The sequence below is a fragment of the Zootoca vivipara genome, chromosome Z (assembly GCF_963506605.1).
Source record: "Zootoca vivipara chromosome Z, rZooViv1.1, whole genome shotgun sequence".
NCBI lineage: Eukaryota > Metazoa > Chordata > Lepidosauria > Squamata > Lacertidae > Zootoca > Zootoca vivipara.
In genome coordinates this window covers 15,507,704-15,533,270 of record NC_083294.1, presented here as the reverse complement: position 1 = coordinate 15,533,270, position 25,567 = coordinate 15,507,704, and the positions used below count along the sequence as shown (strand labels likewise).

Below are 25,567 nucleotides of genomic sequence, written 5' to 3'. Positions count from 1 at the left end.
AACCTACCTAGAGATGTCATGCAGGGCCAACCCACCCTCTATCTAGAGTAAGGCCATTGCATTTGGGAGGAGCGGCAGATCTGGGCTCCCAAGGAGTGCAGCCCTTGCTGCCTCCTTTACTTGTCACTCATCACCAACCCCTTCAATGCACCAAGGCTTCCCGAGGCCACCTCCAGTCACTTCAGGTGGCAGCACTGGATGAGGCAGTAGTAGCAGCAATGGGGGCAGAGAAGGAGGCAAGGAGGCAGTGGCAGGGGGGGCAGCATTTTCTGTTTTGCCTCAAGCAGCAGAATGTATTGGGCTGGTCCAAATGTCAGGGATTGAACCCAGGGCTTTCAGTGCTGCAAGAAAAAAAAAATCTGCCCCTATCCCCTTCCATACGACTGTACCAACCCCTCACGCCAAACAAACCACGACAGCCATTAGATGCAAAACATGAAAGTTTTTCTTGTTTTTAATTCAAACCACAATGCTAGAGGAAACCAGAGGAGTCAGGAAAGAGTGCCATGCGCAGAGAGCCTTGTCAGGTGGTGATTCTAAGCCAAGGGGAGTTACATGTGCTTCTTGGGTGGGGGGTATTTGCAACAGACAGCAGAGGCGACAGAAACCATGCCCAAGGAACAGGAGAGTGGGTGGTCCATAGGAGGAGTTGAGCTATGATGAAGGACCCAGGTTTTTGCAGAAGGCGAAAGAGGAGGCAGCTGTTACACCACTAATGGTTGATGCATTCAGGAGTGCCAAAATTAGGCCCTCTCAAAGGATGGTGTGTATACACTAACAGGGAGGTATCCTGTTCCAATTTGCAAGCTGGCCAAGGGAGCCCGCTGCCCTGGCAGACACATCTTAGATAAACAGGTTTGCCAAGCTTTTAGTTCCAAAACCTGCCAAGCCTGTTTGACCCAGAGGCGAGAGCAAAATGAAACATTAATGCTTCAGTCCCTGAAATGTGAAACCACTCTCTCTCAAGCCAACTCCAAACTTCTTTAAGTTGTCTATCTCCAACTAAGTGTGTGGAGGGTTTAATGTGGAAAAGGGGTGTGATTTTTAAGTGGATGGGTCAAAAGAAAGCTCATCTCCAGCTATTACACATATAATGACTTTGTGCTAGTTTTTCCATGTAGGATATGCAAATAAGGGGGGGTGCAACTCCAACATTTATACACCTTCCTTCTCATGCCTACCACTTAGATGAGGGGCAGGACCCTCCCAATGTTGTTAGGACTCGCAGCTGGTGCTGATGGAGTCCAACAACGTACTATGAAGGGTTGCACATCTCTCTCACAAAGCTCCTATGCTCTGCACCAAGAGTTAAAGAAGCTGCAAACTCACAGCAGGATACAAGTAGGATGTGCAGTCCATACAAAGTGGCTGAAGCCTCCTGTTTTGGGGTCTGTTTAAACATGAACTTGCACACAAGCCTCCAAAAGAAGAGAAATAAGGGAGACCTTAAATAAATGCCAAAATGCTCCATTCCCTTGGAACCAGTCAAGAGGGCAGAGATTAGAACAAGGTCTAGACAGAGGTAGTGTTCAGCCAAGGTAGAGCCACCTCTGAACACCTAAAGGTCCACACTCATGATATCGCCATCAAAAAGGAGTCCAGCCATTGGAAAAGGGGACAATAAAGGCAATTTTTGGCAATGCCTAAAATTATTATTTTTAAAGGCTATCTCCAACAAGCAAAATAAAAAATAACCTACCATCAGAATTTAGTAACTAGCAGTGGGGAAGGGTGATCCTGTGGTTGAAAGAAACAAAGGATTAACACCAAGGCAGGGCACAGCAAGGTCTTTTGCCTAGTTTAGAGTCGGGACAGTTCCCAATGAGCTCAAACCAGTTTTGCTCAGCCTAGCAAACCTTTGGCTGACAGTTCTTCTACTAGCTCCTAGGAAAAGGAGCTCTCAAGCAACTCTCTGTAAAAATCCAAGCCAAAATTAATTATCACCTGCACAAAACTTTGCATGGTGAAGGACTCAGGGCTGCACAGGACCCAGGCAGCATTCAACCAAATTGTTAAGAGCCCTGCCAAGTGTAGCAAAAACCCCTGAGTGCTGCCTGGGTTGAATGAAGTAAAGCCCAGGTCTTTCTGAAGCAGCCCAGCAGACTTTGCAAGGGGAGCATACAGCCACGTTCTTGAACACCTTTCTGATTTTTTTATTTTTTATTGCAAAGATCACCCAAAAGCTTTGCATCAACCCCCCTGACAATCCCTCTTCGTATGTAGATGGAGGGTAGTTTTTTTTTTAGTTGGTGCCTGCAAAAATTTCTGTGAACCTGTTTGCAGGAGGGAGCACTTGACAACATGTTGCCTCCAAGGGGATCATGAAATGGGATGCATCCGAACCAGCTTGAAGCTGAACTGATGGTCCTGCCTCTCTCCAAAAGCATAACACATTTAGTTTGGCAACAGTACTGGGAATCGGGGGAGGGCACCCCATTTCCTCCCTAAACTACTAGCCCCTGGTTTCTCTGTGAAGGAGCCAAGTCACAGCTCAAGTAGGTTAGAGACAGGTTTTGATGATGCAGACAGGACCCATAACTAAGATGGCTGGGGGGGGGGGGAGAACACAGATGCCCCCTTACACTTTTGCAACCAGGAATAAAAACATTTAGGGAGGCCTCAGATAGGAAATGTGGAGCCCCTCAGGGTGATACCAGACTGGATTCCCCAGACTGGAATACAGCAGGCTTTAAAAAATATAGATATAAAATAGAACAAAAGCATTGGGTGCAAAGGATAGTCCTGTGCAGGGGGAGAGAGAGCAAAAGAAAGGGCACATACTGTTGTGGTCCAGTGTTAAAAGTCATGGGATCACATTCCAAGGTGGGTTTTCCCTTCTTCAAAATGCAGGGGGAGGGGTCTTTAAGAGCGCCAGTGGTTTGTCCTGCACCCCCAAAAGTTGGGAAAAAATAATCCGTGGAAATGAATGGACTGCATTGCCTGAGGGGTGGGGGTGGGGCTGGATAGGGAGAGCTCTGGCCCTTCACCCTGCTTTCTCCAGTGTTTTCTGACCCCCTCTCTTTTTTCCAGAAATGGGGGAAAGAATACGCTCCAAAACTTCCTTAAGATGCAACAGGCTGAATGGAGAGGAGGCTGCCGAACTTGAAGTGCTGGATCACAGGGAACTTCTCCAGGCACTGGAAAGAAGACAAAGAGAACATTTGGCTGGGACCTCTTTCAACACCCACCCACCCACTCCACAACTTGAGTTGGAGAGAGGTTTTGCTCCAGGCCCACCTCCCTCTGCTTTGACCTTACCTCTGCTTTGTACATGCGAATGAGCCCTTGGTTGACCTTCGCCCATGAAGGGACAGCGCTAATGTTCCACAGCTGGTTGGAGTGCTCAGCAAATGGGCCTGTCTTCATCTGGAAGACAAGACACAGACAAGCCATCACCACAAGGCACTGGCACACCCCTTTCCAGACCACTGCTGGACAGGATGTCCCCAGTGTCCTTAACCACACAGGTACTTGATCTCTACTCCCTATTTCCCAATGGATGCCATCATCCAGGCCGATGAAATCTGCTCTGCAGAAATGCAAAGGCAGGGCAGCTCTGGTGCTTACACCATTCCCCTCTAGCCTGGCTCTAGTACTGGAACCTGCTGTTCCTCCTCCTGACATGTGCACAAAGGAATCCCTTACCCCAGGCATCATGACCCTAGTCCAACTCCTGCAATGATGGGACCCAAACACTACAGTTCTATTTACAGGTACATTTACTACAGTTCTATGATTCAATAATTCTTATTTATCACCATCTTTTATAGCCACCTAAATTTACTACGCAGAATGGAAGCAAAACCTGACGCTGGCCTGCGATGGGGCCTTTTTGGTGTTGGCTCTCCCATTGCAAAATGCCTTCCCTAACAAGGTGCATCCTGTCTCCCTCCGCTTTCAACAGAAATTTCAAAACATTCCTGTTTACCCAGGCATTTGATGGCTGAAAAAGACTGCTCCTGACAATCCCAATATCGTTGGATGGATTTTTAAAAAAATCATAATTGCTTTTAGAATGTTTTAAGAACATCAGAAGAGCCCTGCTGACCCATCTAGTCCAGCGTCTGTTCTCACAGTTGCCAACCAGATGCCTCTTCTGGGAAACCCGCAAGCAGGATCTGAGCACAAGAGCACTCTCCTCTCCTGTGCCTGCCAGCAACTGAGATTCAAAAGCATCGCTGCCACAATCTCCTTATCCTCCTTTAGCAGTCCTTTGACTCTCTTGTCATCGAACCACCACCCTAGATGGTTTTCTGCTACTCATATAGTTAAAAAACATTGTTGCTGAACTTAATGTTTTTAACAACGTTTTAGTTTTAATTATAATTGCTTTAGGTATGTTTCTAACTCTAAAATAGATTGCAATATTTTGATCTGCTTTAGGATGCTTTTGCTTTGTTTTTAAATTGTGTGTCCATTTAATGTCCTGGGCAACAACGGCAGCAGCAGCAGCAAAAACAACAACAACGGATTGTTGGTTTGACATATGTTTCGCTTTGACTGTTAGTGGGTTGTTGTTTTAATGGAAGAGTGAGGTATAAGTCAATAAGGTATTATTAAATAAAATACAGCAGTTTCTAGAGACCAAGATAAGCCACAGAAAAGGTATGGGGAAAACAAGGGTGGGGGGAACTCAGTTTGAGACTGGAGTGGGAGTGGCGGGGGTGGGGGCGGAAGAGAGAAATAGATTCTGGACACACCCAGAGAATGCAACTTACTCTCAAGGGAAGGCAGGGGGAATGGAGGCAAACTTGTTGTGCGAAGTTTCAGTGACATCATCAACCACAAGGCCAAAAAAAGGAACTTGGGAAAATAAGGAACTTTTGACAATGCAGGGGTGTTTTGAAGAAGAAGAAAACCTCACTTCCTCCTCCTCCCCCTTCCAAAATCCAAAACTGCCAAAACAGTCATGGCTATCCCTTAAAAGCAGGAGGGGATGAGACTGCATTTCTGAACTTACTTCTCCAGTGCAGGAAGCCCAAACAGTTGTTGTTACAGGTAGGTTTGTACAAGTGAAAAAGCATCCCACAGTGTGTGTCTGTGTGTTCATCTGTCTATGCATATAGATATATATACTAGCAGTTCCTCTGCTCACCAAGTCCTTGGCCATTCCCTCCACATTAACCCCTCAAATAATCGTAGAACTATAAAGGGCCCAAATGGGTGTCTACGTCAACCCCCTGCAATGCAGGAATCACAGCTAAAAATTCCTAAAGAAAAGCTTCTCCTTCTTATCCCATGCAACTACTAAGCTCACTTTTGTGGCCTGTTGAGTTGTTCCTTCCTGCAAATCCAGGATTGTGATGAGCCACTACAAACCTTCCAATGGGGGCTACATGTTAATAGCCTTACAATTTATGTATATAGGAAGATGTGGGTGGGTGGGTGTTCATGTGCACACAGGGATGTTTGGGAGTAGAGGGACAGAAAGAGCTCAGTCATATGTTTAGAATCTGGTGACCTCAGCACTGAAGCACTCTGGGTAAAAAGGAAAAAGAAAGGAAGACATAAAAAGAATATCCTCTGTCCACCCCCAACAGCTGCAATGGATGTTAAGTTCCACTTCCTGTCAGTGTACATGAGCGCCAGAAAAAATAAGACAAGCCAAACTTTTCCCAGGAAGCTTCCCCCTTGCATACAGGACAGGCTGTGTGAGCCTGAGTTCCCAGAACAAAAATGTAGGCTGGAATTCCTCATGATAGCAGTCAAGAGTTCAGCCCTCAGTGGGTTAAAATACAGTCACACCTTGGTTTTCGAACAGCTTAGTTCTCAAACATTTTGGCTCCCAAATGCCGCAAACCCAAAAGTGACTGTTCCAGTTTGTGAACTATTTTTGGAAGCCAAACGTCTGACAGGGCTTCCACAGCCTCCGATTGGCTGCAGAAGCTTCCTGCAGCCAATCAGAAGCCACGCTTTGGTTTCCGAACGTTTTGGAAGTCAAACTGACTTCCGGAACGGATTCCGTTCGACTTCCAAGGTACAACTGTACTAAGTTTCCTTCTTTGAAGAGACAGCACAGTGCAGCGCCGTCCACAGGAAGCAAGACCGCAGGGGCTCATCTAGCTCAGGACCATTTTCACTGGCTGGCACAGGGTTTCATACAAGGTGTCTCTCCTGGCCCTACCTGCAGATGCCTGTGAGGATTAAATCTGGAACTTTCTGCATGCAAAGCAGGTCCTCTAATCACTGAGCTATGGCCATTCAGGGGCACTATGCATGTTAATGCAGCCTTGTCATTTTCCAAAGAGAGGAGGTGGGATGGGAAAAATCAAAAAAGTAAAAGAGCATGCCTTTGCACTGGGGCAAACCTTTATTGTTGCAGGCTCCTAATCTTCAAGAACTTGGGAAAATGCTGAAGTTGCATCAGTGGTTTCTCATACTTTCCACAGTGCAGTTCACAGGTCATGGGCTTTGGGGGTAGGAAGTCCCTGAACTTAGGAAAAAAGAAGCTCAGTTGGTTAGAATGTGGTGCTGATAACACCAAGATTGCAGATTTAATCCCCGTAAGGGTCAGCTGCATATCCCTGCATTGCAGGAGGTTGGAACAGATGATCCTCAGGTCCTGTCCTATCCTATCCTATCCTATCCTATCTTATCCTATCCTAGCCAGGACCATGGGTCTGTATAGCTCAGTATTGCCTAAGATGGGTCTCCAGGCAGGTGACCTGCCCAGCCTATCTTGGAAATGCTGGCAATTGAACTGTAATGACCACCAACTTGGCTGGCTTTAAAAGAGGATTGGACAAATTCATGGAGGATGAGAGGGCTATCAATAGCTACTAGCCTGCCTCTGCCTCTGCCTCTGCCTCCACAGATGGAGGCATAAGTACTTCTAAATACCCACCTTCGGGAGAGGAGAGCTCCTCTTGTACTAGGGTCCTGTTTGTGGGCTTCACTTTGGGGCTTTTCGGTAAGATTCGCCACCCTGTCTTGTAGTGCAAAGAAAGCTGGTCCCCTCCTAACCACCCACATCCGGGCCCTCGAGACTTTAAAATTTCAGACAGATTGCTGGTGGCATTCAAAATGGGTATTGCCTCTTGAAAAAAATGAAGAAAAACAGGTTGGCTTGCGAGGACCAGACTCTTGTGCACCCCAAAGAACTAGAACACAAACAACACCCCACCCAGGCGGGCACAGCTTTTCCAAACCAACATCTGCTCTCGCTGAAGCCCTTTTGCTATTGTTTGGAAGTAGGAAAGGGGGGGAATAGGGAGGAGGAAAAAACTAACACACATACACAAACACACACGCAGAGAACCCTGTGGCTCATTCTAGCCACAAAGGGAGAGAAGAAAAGTAGGCAAGCAGAGTGGGGGGGGGAGGGGGAGAGAGCGGGAGCGCCACAGACCCGCAGTGACCCCAGGGGAACAGAGTGAGTCAGGGCAGCCATATTGAGCAGGAAATTACTCACAGACGCTGCGTTCCTGCCTCTCCGTTCCCAAGAGAATAAGCCTTTTGTAAAAGGTTCCTCTGTCGGTTTTTAAAAAAATGAGGAGGGAGGTATTGGCGGGGAGGGAGGGAGAGGGGGACAAGCTCAGCACAGCACCTTCCTGTCATTTGCTTCCTTACCAGCTGAAACCAGAGCCCAGCCTCCCTTGCCCCCCCCCAAGAAAACCCTCCAAATTTGGGAGGCAGAGTGAAATAGGGAAAAGGGCTGCCCTGCCCTTCTCTGGGACTTTTTTTTAAAATAACGCCAACTCGGGCAGAACTTGCAAATAGTCACCCAACATTCGCTTTTCCTGCTCTAGGATCTGCTCCGTCGCCTTCACCCTCCCTTGTAACAGTAGAAGTCACAAGAATCCAATGATGATGAATGCTAGAAGGTTCAGGATGGACAAGAGAAAGGATTTCTTCACACAGCACAGTGTTTAACTGCGGAACTAGTTCCCACAGGAGGCAATGATGGTCGCCAACTTGGATGGCTTTAAAAGATGACTGGCCAAATTCATAGAGGAGGCGAGGGCTATTTGATGGCTATTAACCATGACAGCTGGGACCCAGGTGGCGCTGTGGTTAAACCACTGAGCCTAGGGCTTGCTGATCAGAAGGTCGGCGGTTCGAATCCCTGTGACGGGGTGAGCTCCCGTTGCTCGGTCCCAGCTCCTGCCCACCTAGCAGTTCGAAAGCACGTCAAAATGCAAGTAGATAAATAGGAACCGCTACAGCGGGAAGGTAAACGGCGTTTCCATGTGCTGCTCTGGTTTGCCAGAAGCGGCTTTGTCATGCTGGCCACATGACCTGGAAGCTATACGCCGGCTCCCTCGGCCAATAATGCGAGATGAGCGCGCAACCCCAGAGTCGGTCACGACTGGACCTAATGGTCAGGGGTCCCTTTACCTTTACCTTTTACAGCAGGAAGGTAAACGGTGTTTCCATGTGCTGCTCTGGTTCGCCAGAAGCAGCTTTGTTATGCTGGCCACATGACCTGGAAGCTGTACGCCGGCTCCCTCGGCCAATAACGCGAGATGAGCGCCGCAACCCCAGAGTCGGTCACGACTGGACCTAATGGTCAGGGGTCCCTTTACCTTTACCCTAACCATGATAGCTATGCTTTGATCTCATGGTTGGAGGCAGCAATGCTTCTGAATACCAGTTGCTGTGAATCACAGGAGGGGGAGAGTGCTCTTGGCCCTGGGTTCTGCTTTTAGGCTGCCACTAGTGGGCTTCTGGCTGACCACTGTGAAAACAGGATGCTGGACTAGGTGGGCCACTGGCCTGAGCCAGCATGCTCTTCTTATGTTCCCCAACCCCAGGGGAATGAGGGGTGTGATTTGAAAGGGGTGCTGTTCAAGCATTTGAAGATACCTGGAGGCAAGGGGGGAGTTTCGAAAAATAAAAAATCCACCAACCCAGCCTTCCCCAGCCTGGCAGCGCTTCTCTCGCCAGTGCTCCCACCACCCCTACCGCCAGCCAGCTTGGCCAATGGCCATGGATAATTGGAGTTATGAGTCCAGCAATGCCCAGACGGCACCACCAGGATGTCTATGTCCAAACTCATGGCAAGTAGCTGACATGTGCCCTGGTTTAGGGAAACAAGAGATTGGGGCAATAGTCATATTTCCCCCAAATGATTGCTTTGGTATGACAGCTGTAACTTGAGGGGGCTCAACCAATCAGCCAAGTGTGCTTATTGAGCAATGAGGTTTGGAAGCAGAAACTAAAGGGTTGTTTCCCCTCTATGGGTAGAACATGTAAATAAAATTCCTTCCATGTTATTTTGTTGGTGTTGCAAGGATCATGCTCATCCACTAGAGGCCAATAGAAGGCTCTCAATGCTGGCAGACACCATAAATAGTACTCTGGTGCCATCTAGTGGCCTAGCACAGAAAAAGGCAAAAGGGCAATGCCCACCAAGGAGAAAGATAACTGAGCTATAAAAGGTACAGTAAAGGTAAAGGTACCCCTGACCATTGGGTCCAGTCACAGACAATTCTGGGGTTGTGGTGCTCAACTCGCTCTATAGGCCGAGGGAGCCAGCATTTGTCCACAGACAGCTTCCGAGTCATGTGGCCAGCATGACTAAGGCGCTTCTGGCGAACCAGAGCAGCACACGGAAACACCATTTACCTTCCTGCTGGAGTGGTACCTATTTATCTACTTCCACTTGACGTGCCTTTGAACTGCTAGGTGGGCAGGAGCTGGGACCAAACAATGGGAGCTCACCCCGTCACGGGGATTCGAACCGCCGACCTTCTGATCAGCAAGCCCTAGGCTCTGTGGTTTAGACCACAGCACCACCCGCATCCCACATTGTGCTATAGCCCTTTGTTAAAGGGATGTTTCTTTTGGGAGAGCACCCAAGTTCAAAACATTGTGAATGCTCTCCAAAGTAGCAAGGAGGAGAGGGAAAGGGGAGCACATTCCATTGCACCCCTAAGGGCAGGGTTTGCAAAGATCAGGTCACTCTTAAGCTCAAGAAAAGCCAGGCAAGTCATACAACATCATTTCTTCCCTTCCCTAGTTTTAAAAAATTAAACAGGAACGACCACCATCCATACACAAGACACTATGGAATGAGGACCATGAATCCCTCTGCAAACTGCCAGTGCAAGGCTTTACATAGAAAGCTGCTCGATACTGAGTTGGGCCACTGGTCCATCTAGCTCAGTACTGTCTACACTGGCTGGCAGAGGCTCTCCAGGGTTTCAGGCAGGAAACATCCTAGCCCTACTCGGAGATGTTATTGGTGAATCAACCTGGGGCCTTCTACCTGCAAAGCAGGTAGAAGCTTTACCACTGAGCCACAGCACACACACATCCCAAAAAAGTAAGAGTCTAGTCCTCGTGGTTCTGAATAAAGGGCTGAATTAAGGAAGAACACTGAATCAGCCCATTAGCCCATCTAGCTTAGTATTGCCTGCACCAACTGACAGCAGTTCTCCAGGGTTTCAGGCAGGAGACATTCCCAGCTCTACCTGGAGATGCCACTAGGGATTCAGCCTGGAACCTATTGCTCACAAAGCAGGTACTCTACCATTGAATTATGGTTCTTACCCATTTTAAATTAGGCTTTTCTATCCACATTCTCTACAAAGTCCCAAACACTGCCATCTTTCTTCATAGGTGAGTCACTCCACACACACCCCTTGATCATTCTGGTTGCTGTTTTTTTAATCTTTTACAACTCTACAACATCCGTTTTGAGGCTGATGGCCAGAACTCTACACACTATTCCAAATGCTGTTGCACTGTAATTTGTACCATAACATTAGCATGTGAGCAGTTTCAATTCCTTTCAGACGCCTTAAAGAACTAGGTATCCACCGGGCACCAGGAACCGTAGGGGAAATAAGAGCCTGGCTGCTGGATCAGGCCAAAGACCCATCTAGTCCAGCATTCTGTTCTTACAGTGGCCAAGATGCCGAAGAAGCTCATGCTATTTTGCAGGGGTCCATTCCTCTCCTTTGCTTCTACCTCCCTCACTCCCTCAGCTTCCTGAGTTCTCTGCCTCTTTTGCTAATTTGCTTTGAGGTCGATACTGTTGGAACTTGGCCCATAAGAATGTCGGAAAGGAGATCTCACAAAGCGCAGATAGGAGGGTTGGGAAGTGGAGGGGAGGAGCCCAGATATGATCTGGCATAGAATCATAAAACTGCACAGTTGGAAAGAATCCCCAAGGGTCATTGAGTTCAACCCCCTTCAATGCAGGAATCTACAAAAGTATGCATCTTTGAAAAATCTCATAAAATGATTCAGTAGCAAAGATTGGGGGTGGGGGCTCACCTCTGTAATGAATAGGATGCACTCAAGAAACATGAAGTCTTTGTGGTTTTCATTCACCACTTTCTCATCCACAAAATGCCGAGGTTCCATGTTTGGGTGATCTGAGAAGGAAGCATTATGTTTCAGGGCAGTTCTCATTTAGATGCCAAAGACTTTTCAGGACCACCCCATCCCCCCAGCTTAGTGTGGCAAATTGGGGGTTAGAGAATTGTTCTAGGTACAAGCCCATCATCACTTCTAATGCAACAGAAGCAGGGTCCTCTCTTAACCAGCAACAAAATGGGCATTTCTGATCACTCGTTAACAGGGAGCACGGGTAATATCTGAGGTTGGCAGTACTGTGAGCTTTGATCAGAGTTACAAATAGCAAAGGAAAGGGAGAAATTAGGCCCATCCCTCAACCCCTTCGCCACAATGGAACAAATTTCACAGAAGAGAAGATGTATCAACAGGCTAGCATTCTTAGGGTCCCTGGCAAAGGGCAAGGGGAGGAGCTGCTTCTCCCACCAGACAGTTTGAGGACCCCCATGCAAGGTAACAGAGAAAATTGCCTTGTGCCTGATTGGGGGGGATTTTTTTAAAATGGAATAAGCTCTGGTTGGGGGGCAGATGGAGTTGGCAGTGGGGAAGCTTTCCCTGGTTACCTATCAGTTGTGAACTGCCCCATATGAAGGGCAGGAACTGAAAGTCATCTAAGCCCCAGACTCCTTGGCTGCCAGCCGGTTCCATTCTGTATGTCTTCTGCAGCTTCCGCATGATTTCCAAATACCTGGAGGAAGAGGGGAATTGTTAAATTCTATTAAATAAATGACTAGTCCCCAGGGAAGCCTCTCCAAGGTGCTCTCCTGAGGCCTTGCCTACAAAGCCTTTGAGCCTCTCACTGCCCTCTTGACCATAAGGTGGTGAGAGTGATTCTTATTCTTCTCTTCCCTCCCCTCCCCCCCCCCGCCTCTCATGCAAGATTGCAGCAAAGGCTTCATCCTCTCCTGGGCTGAGCCATTATTAAAAACCCACTTTCAGATACCACAGGGTCCATTTTTAGCCCCCCCCCCTCTTTCTTTCTTTCTTTCTTTCTTTCTTTCTTTCTTTCTCTCTCTCTCTCTCTCTCTCTCTCTCTCTCTCTCTCTCTCTCTCTCTCTCTCACACACACACACACACACACACACACACCACCTTCACCTGTTGAACACTTTGAAGACAATGGCCAACTGGTCATCCACCCGGAGAACTCCAATTTTGCAAAGGCAACAAAGGAAGGCGGCAAACGCAGCTTCATGACCTGAGATGAAAGGACAGGAAGGGAAACAATTTTCAGGACAGGACGAAAACACTCTGCACTTGCATGACGCTTTGGAGGGCTACATGTTAACATGACTACATTTATTTATTTATTTATTTCCCACCCTTCACCCTAAAGTCCCAGGGTGGATAATAGCATTAAAACACAATATTAAAAAACAGTTTAAAACAATTTACAATCACAGAAATAAGGTGGGTCCTAAAAAAATACACCTCAAGTATCAAAAGACCATCATAAAGTGGTGTCTCTTCAGCATTTGCTGTAAGCTGTGCAATGAAGGTGCTAGGCACACCTCTGTAGGGAACGAGTGCTACAGCTTAGGGGCCACCACAAAGAAGACCCTCCCTGACAGTCCCCTCTGCCAACCCCAGCACATGAGAGGGTCTGTAGTGAAGGAGGCAGCATTTCGGAACCATTTATGCAGAGAGACACCTATAAATGTGGGGCTACACCACATTTCACACACATTAAGGTGAGGGAGAGACAAGTCTATGCCTGAAGGAGCTTCCAATCTTAATCTGGAGAGCTGGTAAACACAGGATGAGTGTAGGCAAGTAAGCAACATTCTTTAAGATGGGGAAGTCAGTGTTTTTGTCCTGGGAGGCCAAGTTTTCATCTCACCCACCAGTCAATCACCTGGCACAATAATGATGTCTGATGATTAACAGGTGGGTTTCCCTGCCTACCTGGTAAAGTTGGCACTTGATGATGGGGAGGTAGAGAGAAGCTCCCCAAGCAGGACTGAACCCTGCATGTCAGCTAATGCACAGGAAAGCTCAATCCTGCTTTCTCCAGCCCACCTGCCACACATATGATATCAGATATGGGGCAAGTGGGGCATGGGTCTAGGTAACAGCCTGCTAGATCCGATGGGAAGGTATGGCAGGTCACATCTGGACCACAGGCTGGAGGTCCCACACATTCAAGAGAACAGAACACTTTTCAATTGTCAAGGGCAGAAATGTAGGAAGCAGGAAAGCATATACTGAAGCATATTTTGTCATGAATTAAGTGCTTAGGCATTTTTCATTTCTATTCTGCAAAATATTTTAAGATGCCCCCCCTTTCTTCTTTTTATTATTATTCTCTTCTCAAGAGTTGATCTGTAATTTCATTGTTAAGAATGGACGGATGTCATAAAGTTGATTTAAGCAGAAGATCAATTTTTTGCTTTTTCTCTTTTTTCTCTTGTACTCTTGTTTTCTTTTTTTCATTGCTATTTGTGGTGTGGTTCTTCATTTTATTTACTTTGTTTTTTGCAACTTTTTTTTTTTAAAAAAATGCTATCTATAAGGTTTTGTTTCATTCACGAAAGCACTTTTTAAAAATTCTTTCTGTTGACAGCATTGAGGCTTATTCTCAATCTGGGAACTATGTGCATACTCTGTCTAACAGAACTGAATTTAATGAATCAGCTTAGTGTTTGCGGGATTTCTGAACTTGTCGGAATTTTTAGGAACTACATTGCAGTATATATCCAAAAATAGAAAAAGTCAATAGAAAAATTATATAAAAATTCAATAGAATAAGTATATAAAATTCAATCACTATTAACAATCAATTTTTTAAAAAATATATTCAGAATTATATAACAATCAAAATAAAACAGTGAATGAAGATATAGGATTTTTTTTAAAAAAATTACCATATCTAAATGATATACAGAAACAACTATTAATAACCTCAAAATCTTAAATAGAAATCAAGCAAACAATTTTATAGTTGGCTAGTGGTAAAACACTTACGATGGATTTCCTATTGAGTGATATAAAATATATGTAGATCTTTCAGCACCAAAACCTTGCCAATTATTTGACGAGATATTTGATAGGGGAATTCTGTCAATGACGTTTAATCAAGCAAATATTACTGTTATACCAAAACCAGACAAAGACCACACTCAATGCACTCATTACCACCCAATTTCATTAATTTAATGTTTATATAAAGATTTTAACAATGTTGGCAATTAGAGCATAACATGTGATATTGTTTATAAAAAGGAATGCATGGCTTATGCACCTACAATTTTTTGTGGAGATACAGTGGTACCTCGGTTTAAGTACACAATTGGTTCCGGAAATCTGTACTTAACCTGAAGCATACTTAACCTGAAGCGAACTTTCCCATTGGAAGTAATGGAAAGTGAATTAATCTGTTCCAGACGGTCTGCGGAGTACTTAAACTGAAGCGTACTTAACCCGAGGTATGAGTGTAATTGGTTCCGGAAGTCCGTTCTTAACCTGAAGCGTACTTAACCTGAAGCGAACTTTCCCATTGAAAGTAATGGAAAGTGGATTAATCCGCTCCAGATGGGTCCGTGGAGTACTTAAACTGAAAGTACTCAAACCGAAGCGTACTTAAACCGAGGTATGACTGTATTAGGCTGTATAAATACTATTGGGGGGGGTGTGGAAATTAAAATTGTCAGATGATAATATTATCCTACAGACCTACACCACATACCAATGATATGGGGTTTGACAACTGGTCATGGTGGATGGGCTCTCTGCGTCCTTACTTCTGCCAAAAGACTGATATTGATTCACTGGAAAGCTAATACTATGGCCCCCTTTGATCAATGGATAGAAGAGATGACTATTCTTGCAATATTTGAATGGACTGCTTTTAAGATGCAGATTGTGTGTGGATAAATACAGTGGTACCTCTACTTACGAATGTTTCTACTTACGAATGGAGCTCCGTCCGCCATCTTGGATGTGTTTTAGATAGGATTTTTTCTACTTACGAATTTTTAGATAGGGTTGCTTCGACTTACGAATTTTTCCCCAATGCATTCCTATGGGATTCGACTTAAAAAATTTTTCGACTTACAACTGTGCGTTCGGAACACATTAAATTCGTAAGTAGAGGTACCACTGTATAATGATATTTGGAATGCATTCATAAAATTAATAATGACTTGTTAATAATTACATACTCATTGGAATAATAACATTACTTATATACTTATGTATCGTATTGTATTACAGTTTCAAGCACCTTTTTGTTTTGGTTTCATTTCTTTCACCTTTTTTGTCCACTGAAATTTTTCAATAAAATTCAATTAAAAAGAGGAGGGGGGGAAATCAACAACCTTTACGACTATCAAACCCGAAAGGAAAAGCAGCAGGCTTGCCATACAAAGTGAGAACCGCCATTGAACAATCCTCACTTTTAACAGCAATACAATAGCACCCCCTCGTGACCAACAGCAGTTTTGCAACCGACTAGACAACAGACCTGCCTGGAGGTGGGTTTTTTTAAACATTTAACTGGCACACCAAATCTGCTTGCCCTGCCCGTGGGCATTCTGAAGCTCAGCAGTCATTTTAATGTTCATTTCTTTTATTACACATTAGCAGTCAAGCAAATCTAAGAAAGCCTCTTCCTACAGAAGCAGGTGTTATTTTGAAAGCAAAACAAATTTTGTAACACCATGTCTGAGCAGAAACAGCACAAAGAGCCCATTGCTGCTGCCTCTCCAATCTCTAAGTCTTGCTGGGAATAGAGTGAAATTCCTTTAGGAGCAGGATGCCATAAAAGATGGGTGCTGACCACCCCACAACAGCAATCAGCTCTGAGGGCTCAATGGGTGCCTCTATAATCAGAGGCATTTTGCTGCTGAATACTGGTTGCCAGGGAACAACCTGTCCAGCTTGCAGGTTTCCCAGAGACATCAGCAGAGCGGCTTCCAGGACATTCAGCAGGCCACCTGGGATGGTCCAGGCCCCTTTACTGAAGCAGGGAGGGTGGGGAAAAGCTTCCAGGTCGGTCTGCTCATCCCGTGACAAATACCTGTCCCATAGTCAATACGAGTAGAGTTGCCCACAGACTCCTTCAGGTACACTGCCACTTCGGAGATGGCTTCCGACAGCTCACTTGGAACCACAGTGGCCACCAGGTTCTCAGCCCCCTAAAGGAACAAACAGCCAGAGTGTTAGGTTGGTCAGGTGCTATTCCCACACTCAAACTTTGAGAAGCTTCAGATCTCTGCCCTTCTCTCTCCCCACCCCCTTTTTCTTACAGCTTTCAGCTCCTCTTTTAATGTAATTAGGGAGATTTCACCACTAAGCAGGGGAGTTTTTTTTATTTAAAAAGTAGAAGTTTATGAGTTAAAAAATATGCTAGTCTCTTTTCTTTTCCTTTTTTAAAGGTCCCGAAATATTTTTATTGTGTTTGCTGAAAAGAGGCTGCTATCCCTTGACAATAATTCACCATGCATCTCAGAGCCAACTTACAAGACATTTTAGTGTGGCAACACCCACATTTTGGAACTCCCTGACTATTGACACCAGGTAGGCACCTTCACTGAATGCTTTCGGCACCTGCAAAAAACATTTGTGCTTAGACATTCAAGCCTAACCTAGACATGTATAACACGTGTGTGTGTGTTGTGTGTTTGGATTGGTTTTAAGCTTATTGCCGCTTTTATTTTTTGAATGTTTTAAGAGTTGTTTTTACTGATAATTTTATTGTTTTATTCTTGTTGTAAACAGCTTTGGGGGTTTAAAAAAATTAAGTGGTGTATAAATTGTATGATACAAAAATTAAAAAAACAGAGTCAGCATGGTACAGACTACCAAGTGGCGGTGAAGAAGGGAACAGGCATATCTAGGTGCTTTTGTGTACACAGGTAAATAAGCAAGTCAAACTATGCCAAAGGTAGAACCCTTCATTGCAAGAGCCAAATAAAAAGATTTCCTTTGGTCGTGAACAAAATCCAGATCAAGCAAAGCCATAGTACCACTATTCTGCCTTGGTTAGACCACACCTGGAATACTGTGTCCAGTTCTGGGCACCACAGTTTAAAAAGATTGTTGACAAGCAGGAACATGTGCAGAGGAAACCAACCAAAAGCAAATGGCTTTAAGGCAATACCTGAATCATAGGACACTCTACAATTATATGACACTCTACAATCTAACTCTACAATTCTATAATCCTATGAAAATGAAGCTAGAAGAGAATTGGGCAACTCCATTCACTACCACAGAAACAGACACACACACACACACACACACACACACACACACACTGCTTTACCTGGTCCAGTTTGGTGTACCACGTCCGGAAAGCCTTGTTCCCAAAGCGAGATGGCTGGTCCACTGGTGGGGTCTCGTCAATCCACCTGTCAAGCGTGTCCAGGAGATCAACCAGCTTTTCAATTGGCTGGCAAGAGAAGGGAGAGGAGTCTACTTAGGCAGAAGGCAGACACAAACACATCACACATCCTGCTCACCAGAGACCAAATGCTTCAAAATGTCAGGACACACCCCAGGCTGATCATTGGCAGAACTTACTCTTTCTTATTTATTTATTTCATCTATGGCATTTACAGTGGTACCTCAGTTTTCAAACGTTTCAGAAGTGGAATGCTTTGGTTTTCAAACGCATCTCGGAAGTTGAACATGCCACGTGGCTTCCGCTGAGTGCAAGATCCGGAGGCCTAGCTATCAGTTTTCGTTTTTCAAACATTTCGGAACTCGAACCGTCTTCTGGAATGGATTGCATTCGAAAACCGAGGTACCACTGTATATCCCACCTTTTTTTCCATCAAGAAGTTCAAGGTGGCATACAGAGGTTCCCTCTTTCCTCAATTAATCCTCACAACACCCCTGTGAGGTAGGTTAGGCTGAGAAAGGCAGTGACTGGCTCAAGGTCACAGCCAGTGAGCTTCAAGGCCAGGTGGAAGTATTTGAACCCTGGTATCTCCCAGTTCCTGGTCTATAACTCCAACCACTACACCATTATTTTTATTTATTAATAAAAAAGACAACTAATGAGGTAACCCTTTCCCCCACACACCCCACAAAGATTAGCACAATGAGGGCTGAGCATTTTTTTTCACACACACACACAAAATGAAACTCAGAAGAGGGGTACAGAATGGAGTTCCAAGAAGGGGGGGGGCTGGCTAGTGCTGTGAATAGGAACCAACTCTTTTCAGGAAGAGGAGATGCCCTGCAGATCCTCTTGTATATACTTTTTAAACATGTTCATTTGGGATGTGGGGGATTTTCCGTTCCTGAACCATGGGGGGTAGGGGCTTGCAATGCTGCCGCTCCAAAGGGCAGCACATACTCCGGGAAGGAATTCCTCCTTTAAGAGTAGACAAAGGACAAAAACAGCAGGAGCAACTCCTCTGACTTTGCCGGAGGCCTTGTGCGTGAGAAATCCTCTAGTCTCCCAAGCCTGAATTCGATCCTTCGCTGTGTCAGAAGGGCGTGGGGAAGTGCCAATACCAGCAGCTTTTCTGGCCCTTGAAGCACTGCAGGAGCAGCAGGAGGAGAGTGTGATGAGGGAAATCGACAGCATCATGCTATCTCCAAGCCAAGAGCCATCATTTCTTCTGCCTGAACTAGACGGACAAGTGGTCTGACTCAGGTTAAAACATATTCAGAACTATGAGGACCAGAATCTTTATTTTTAGGGAAGGAGGCATATCTAAGTCTTAAAGCTCATGCCTTGCATGCAAAAGGTCCCATGTTCATTCCTCAATGGTATCTCCAGGTAGGACTAGGAGAAACTCCTGCCTGAAACCCTGGAGAGCCACTGCCAGCCAGTGTTGAGAGTACTGATACAGACAACCATCGCTCTGACTCAGTACAGGCCGATTCCAGCAGCACAGCTTCTTTTTTTTGCATGCAGAAGGTTGCAGGTTCAATCCTTGATGCTATCTCAAGGTAGGGCTGGGAACGTCCCCCCTGCCTGCAACCCCTGGAAAGCTGCTGCCACTCAGTGTAGAGAACACTGAACTATTTGGACCAATGGTCTGACTCAGTATAAGAAAGTTTTAAATGAGGCCGTTATTCAGAACCATGAGGACTAAAAGTTTGCTTTATTTCTCAGGGGAAGGGGACATTGCTCAGCAGTAGAACATCTGCTTTGCACACAAAAGGTCATTGGTTCAATCCCTGATGTCATCTCCAGGTAGGGCTGGGAATGTCCCCTCCCTGAAATCCTGGGGGAGCCTCTTCCAGGCAGTGTAGACAGTTCTAAGCTAGATGCACCAAACGCTTGGAGACTTTTTGGCCTTGGGAAACAATATATAAATGAAGCACTTCCAAAATCAAACTCAGAACTAAAAAATAGAAAAGAGTTAGATGAAATACAAATTCAGCAACGGCAGCCAAAATAATAATAATTTTAGCCCATTCAAAAGCTTGGTGGAAAACAGAAAGAAGAGCTAGCCTGGACTCGAAAAGAGAAGAGCATGGAACCCTCACACTTTGGCTTACCTCAGAGACTTTGTATTCACAGGTCAGCTTCTTGCCCTTGATGCTTTCATTCAGCTTGAGAATGAAGCCTGTGTAATCTGCATAAGCCTATAATAATAATAATAATAATAATAATAATAATAATAATAATATCAGAGAGAGGGAAAGAATGGATCATTAGCCAGACAACATTCCATTAAAAACCCAGCAATGTTGCTTATCCCGCCCTGGGGGGAGAGAGAGATCCATGGGGAATGGGCATGCCAGGGAGAAACAACTGCAAATTTTGAGAATCATCACATTGAATTAGCTGTAATGACTAATTGTTGGAAGCAGGGTGCCTGTGAATGCCAGTTGCTGGGAATCACAAGTGAGGAGAGTTGCTGTTGTGTTGAGGTCCTGCTTTCAGACTTCCCATAATGGGCATCTGGTCGGCCACTATGGGAACAGGCTGCTGGACTGGATGGGCCACTGGCCTGATCCAAAAGAGCCCTGCTTAGGTTCTTACATATTAAACCTCCACTGTCAGAGGCACTGTTCAGAGATTCCCTCGGAATCAGCCTTTCTCAACTTCAGGCCCCAGATGTTGTTGGAATAAATTCCCATCATCCCTAGTGAGAAGGGCCAGCAGTCAGGGATGATGGCCACTGTCATGGGTGTCTTTTGGCCTGATCCAATAACCAGGCTCTTAAGTTCTTATAACAGGCGTTTAAACAAATCTCTGGGGGATAAGGCTATCAATGGCCATCATGTTCTTCCTCCACTGCCAAGATGCCTCTGAATACCAGGGAGTGTTGCTGTTGCACTTGGCTCCTGTTTGTGGGCTTCCCAGAAGCATTTGAATGGCCACTGTGAGAACTGTGGTTTTTAAATTATATTTTTATTATATTTTGTACATCGCCTTGGGACGTACGTAAGAGGCGATTAATAAGCAGTAACAACATTTAATGGATGCGAGACTAAATGGGTCTTTGGCTTGATCCACCAGGACTCTTCTTACATTCTTATGGAATACAAAATTGATATGAATGTGACAGAGATTGATTGGGTCAGGCTGTTGTCAGTTAAAAGTGTTTCACTGCCACAATACTGAATGATGTTGGAAAATGAGATTTTGCCACTCTTCTCCAACCTCCCAGCAACTCTGTGCTGACAGACAGCAGTCTTCTGCAGCAGCAAAGGATGGAAAGTAGAAAGCTGGCTTTTTAGCTCCCTGCCACAGACTAAGTGGGACCATTCTCCCAGACAGGTTAGCTTTCTATGTGCAGGGAAAGCATGGAGCGTCATTTAACCCGGAGGGGGGGTGAATCTGTGGCCCTCAGCAGGAACTACTATTTCCTGCTCAACCCACATGCCAATGGTACCTCCCCAGAAATATACCAAACATTCTGTACCTGTGAGCGTTTCCACTTCCCCATGTCAGGAACCATGTTGATTTCCTTCTTGGGGATCATGAAATTTCGGTGGGGAGGAGGCAGTGCTGCCTCCTCGGGGGATTCTGGAAGGAGAAAGAATTCAGACCATTTGGAATGTGAAGATGTTGCTATATTCTCAACTCTGTGAGTTCCTTTCTAAGGAAAATATTTTCAGGCCATTATTAAAATCCACTTATCTATCCTATTGACTCCCTATGTAGAGCATTATTAAAATCCAATATTCAGGACAGATAAAGGAGAGTACTTCACTTAGTACAGAGTTCAGCTTTGAAACTCACCCCCACAGTAGAGGCAAAGATAGCTACCAACTTGGATGACCTTATAGCATCACAGAAACAGAGAATTGGAAGGGATCCCCCAAAGGTCATCTAATCCAACCCCCTGCAATTCAGGAATCACAGCTAAATAATCCCTGACATGTGGCAAATCAACCTGTTTTAAAATCTCCAGTAAAGGAGAGTCCATCAGCTTCCAAGGCAGTCTGTTCCACTGTTCCCTGATAGTCATCATTTTCAAATATCTGAAGGGTTGTTATTTGGAAGACAGAGCAAGCTTGTTTTCTGTTGCTCCAGAGAGCAGGATCTAAACCAGTGGATTCAAATTGCAAGAAATGAGTCTCCTTAATTGGAGGTTGGAAGGCCATCTGTCAGGAATTCTTTAGCTGTGATTCCTGCTTTGCAGAGGCCCATGGGGTCCCTTTCAACTCCACAGTTCCATGATTATATAAATTAGCACATGCAAGTAAAATTTAACGCAACCGCTCTCAGGAGAGGGGCCTAAATGCAAACAGGGCGCCCTTGCTTTTCAGATAGCTGTCTCCACAAACCACTTTGGCCTTAAAAGTGGAGCAAACTTGCAGCCCAGAGAGAAACCCCTGGCACGGATGACTTTCAAAGGAGGTTTAGAGCTTGCAAAGCACTCTAAAGTCCCTGGAGACCTTTGGATGAGTGCCACGAAGGGTGGGGAGAGAGAGAGAGAATGCAGATTATCAAGCTGCAAAGTCAGCAGGAACTCAGCCTCCTCCCCACCACCAGCAGACTAGGTAGATGGTTTGGTTCATTTTTCCTTATTAGCCAGGAAGCAGGTAAGCACTCCCCTCATCCAGCGCCTTGTCAAAAGTGCCCTGATCCCATCCCGCTCCTGCACAGAGGGAGGCTCCCTTTCTAAAGTTGAGGGCTCTCAGGATGAATGGCTCTGCTCTACATTCCCGTTCCAGCAAAACAAGGTGAATGTAGTCACATTGCCACAAGGGAGCCAAGAATCGGCGAAATGTGCAGTGAACAGAGAGAGAATTTCAGTCCTGAACCACAAAGGCGATAGCCAATGTCTTAAATTTTCTCCCAGTAAGGTTGCAGAGTGTCAAAGCATCAAAGCCATTCAGTCTGTATCTTTCATTGCCAAAAATAATCGCACCCTGTGCATGGATCTTATCTTATCCCACCAGACACATTCTCCCCTTCTCTACATTTTAGCCACACAACAGCCCTCTGAGGTCGGTTAGACTGAGGGAGAGGTATGTTGGCCCAAGGTCACCTAATGACCTTCATGGCTCGGGGGGGGGGGGGTGCTGGTCCCCGATACTCTAAACCCAACATTGCTAAATGAAAATCTGCATTCATACACTACAAAAGTCCCATTTCCTATACCAATCTGGTGTTCAATTGGTTACCAGTAGAGTATCATTGCCCATATTTACACCCCGTTTTCTTCCAAGAAACTTCACCACAACCATGCAAGGAAGATTAAGTTTAGGGGGAAAAACTAGGAAACCCTTTTCAACTTGAGGGCTGCATTCCCATCTGGACAACAAGAAAGAAGATTCCACCTAAACATTAGGAAGAACTTCCTGACAGTAAGAGCTGTTCGACAGTGGAATTTGCTGCCAAGAAGTGTGGTGGAGTCTCCTTCTTTGGAGGTCTTTAAGCAGAGGCTTGACAGCCATATGTCAAGAATGCTTTGATGGTGTTTCCTGCTTGGCAGGGGGTTGGACTGGATGGCCCTTGTGGTCTCTTCCAACTCTATGATTCTAGGGTCTGACTGCCAGTGGTGGGTGGAGCCACAGGCCAAAGTGGGTAGGGCAACAAATGTAAATTCTACTGTCATATAAGAGGTTAGTTTCTGCACATGTATCTCTCTCTTCCATCCATTCGGGCAAGCAAGGGCCATTATCAGAGTTCAAGGGACCCATCCCAGTCAGGCAGAAGCACGCAATGAAATTATACATGGCATGAAGAAAGTGGATAGAGAAAAGTTTTTCTCCTTCTCTTACAGCACTAGACTGCATGGACACCCCCATGAAGCTGAATGCTGGAAGATTCAGGACAGATAAAAGGAAGAAGCACTTCTTCATGCAGCACATGGTTAATCTATGGAACTCTCTCCCACAAGAGCCAATGATGACCACCAACTTGGATGGCTTTAAAAGAAGATTGGACACATTCATGGTGGAGAAGGCTATCAATGGCTAGTTCTACCTCCACATTTGGCAAGACACGCTTGTAGACAGTAACGCTTCAGAGTACTCTTTGCTAGAAACCACAGGAAGGGTTTCTAACTATGTGCTGTGTGAAGGACTTTTTAAATTCTGTCCTAAATCTTCCAACATTTAGCTGCACTGTATGCCCATGAGTTCTAATGCAGCGTTTCTCAACCGTTGTTCCGCGGCACACTAGTGTGCCGCAAGACGCTGGCTGGTGTGCCGCGACGTGCGGCGATGAGAAGGGCGATTTTGCAGCTGCAAACTCCACCTCCCTGGGCGTCCTATTTCTTCGCCCCTTCTAGTTTCCACAGACCAATCAGCTTTCATTATTTCCATTTTCCCCATGCCTCACGTGACAGGATCATCCCAGAATCCTTTAGCCAAGATGGCAGCCCCCAGCAGCTAATAGTGCCGCACGTGTGTCTCTTTTTTGGAAAATCGAGCGGACTTCAAGTAGCTACTTTTAAAATATTTAATCTCCATCATTCAAAAGGTAGTTTGTTGCTAATTCACGGAGGCATGAAGACCAAATCGTCCTCTCACAAGTCCGAGAACACGCACAGGGTAAGATACGGGACGGCGGGGTCGGGTGGGGTGGATCAGAAACCCGGATCTTTTAAAAACTCGGCAGCGCTGACCCGCCGGAAAGCAATATTTGGCAAGCGTTTCTTACAGTCATAATTATAATATAGGGCGGCACAGAGTTAATTTTTTAAACTTTTTTAATGGTGGTGTGCCTCGTGATTTTTTTCACGGAACAAGTGTGCCGTGGCCCAAAAAAGGTTGAGAAACACTGTTCTAATGTTCAGAGTAGGGGAGGAAACTTTTCTCTCTTCACTTTTTCCATGTTGTGCATCATTTTATAAACTTCTGTCAAGCTGCCTCTTTCTCACCTTTTCCCTAAAAGTCCCAAATGCTGCAACCTTTCCTCAACCCCCCCACCCCTGGATAATTTCACTGGCCCTTTTCTGAACCTTTTCCAGCTCCACAATTTCATTTCTTTAGGTGATGGGAGCAGAACTGTGCACAGCATCCTAAATGTGGCCGTGCATTACATTTACATAATGGCACCATGATCTTGGCAGTTTTATTTTCAGCACCTTTTGTAACCACCTCGAGCATGGAATTTACCCTTCGCCCCGCCCCACCGCTATTCACAGGTGCCCCACACCTGGGTCCACATCACCACTGAGCTCCTCACTACATCTTTGCGATCTCTTTCCAAACCTCATTACGCAGCATGTGTGACATCAGGGTTTATTTACAGCATTTTGCCCTGCCATGCGGCACTTCGTATACTGAAGCTACACTTGCCATTTCAATGCCCAATTTCTCGCTTTGGGGGCATACCCTGGAAGCAGTGAGGCTAGGGGACCTCATGGCTTGGTTCCAGTTATGGGGTGCCAACACCCACTATGCTGGATAGAATGTAGCAGCAGCAGCTCAGGTTCACCCTGAGAACAACAACAACAATTCAGGCACGCCCTGAGTAGCCCCAATATATTTTGCCACCTGAGTCAGACCCCAAAATGGCACCAGGGAAGGGGCAAGAGAAGAAACAGGGGGGGGGGGGGAGATCGACATGGGGATCTGCTGCTCTGGTGGATCCTGTCGCCTCACTTTGCCTCACGGGTGAGCCGGTCCTGAGTAGCCCCACAGCAACCCTCCTCACGAGCAAGTCCCCGTGACACGGAAATGGGTTACAACAACCCTGCAAGGTAGGCCACTCTCCAAGGTGGGGCTGGGGCTGGGTGGCTTTCTTCCTTACCTGGCTGCAATTCGCTTTCTGCCATCTTCCTTGAGCCGCCGCCGCCGCCAATGTCGCCGCCTTTCACCTCTCACCACCTGACACTGGAAAATAACCGCCGCTTCGCCATCTCGGATACGGGCACCGGGGCCGTCGCTGAGA

The 25,567-nt window shown here is 45.9% G+C and overlaps 1 protein-coding gene across 1 annotated transcript; it reads right to left on the bottom strand.

The window, feature by feature from the left end:
- Positions 1 to 427: 427 nt before the first annotated feature.
- On the bottom strand, positions 428 to 25,567 carry PTPA (protein phosphatase 2 phosphatase activator). Its single transcript, XM_035113047.2, has 10 exons — positions 25,427 to 25,567; positions 21,138 to 21,241; positions 19,765 to 19,851; positions 17,570 to 17,695; positions 16,322 to 16,439; positions 12,403 to 12,502; positions 11,868 to 11,992; positions 11,224 to 11,324; positions 3,259 to 3,366; positions 428 to 3,137 (listed from the first exon to the last, which is right to left on the bottom strand). Exons 1-10 carry the CDS (start codon positions 25,449 to 25,451, stop codon positions 3,063 to 3,065), a joined length of 969 nt encoding a protein of 322 aa, XP_034968938.1. The 5' UTR covers positions 25,452 to 25,567; the 3' UTR covers positions 428 to 3,062.

What these genes read in the sequence shown, in the direction of transcription:
- PTPA (XM_035113047.2), bottom strand. Translation starts at nt 25,451, where the DNA reads ATGGCAGAAAGCGAATTGCAGCCAG. An exon ending in GGTACACCAAACTGGACCAG is followed by an intron (nt 16,440 to 17,569) that starts GTAAAGCAGTGT and finishes TTGTTCCTTTAG; the next exon opens with GGGGCTGAGAACCTGGTGGC. An exon ending in GTCTTCAAAGTGTTCAACAG is followed by an intron (nt 11,993 to 12,402) that starts GTGAAGGTGGTG and finishes CTCTTCCTCCAG; the next exon opens with GTATTTGGAAATCATGCGGA.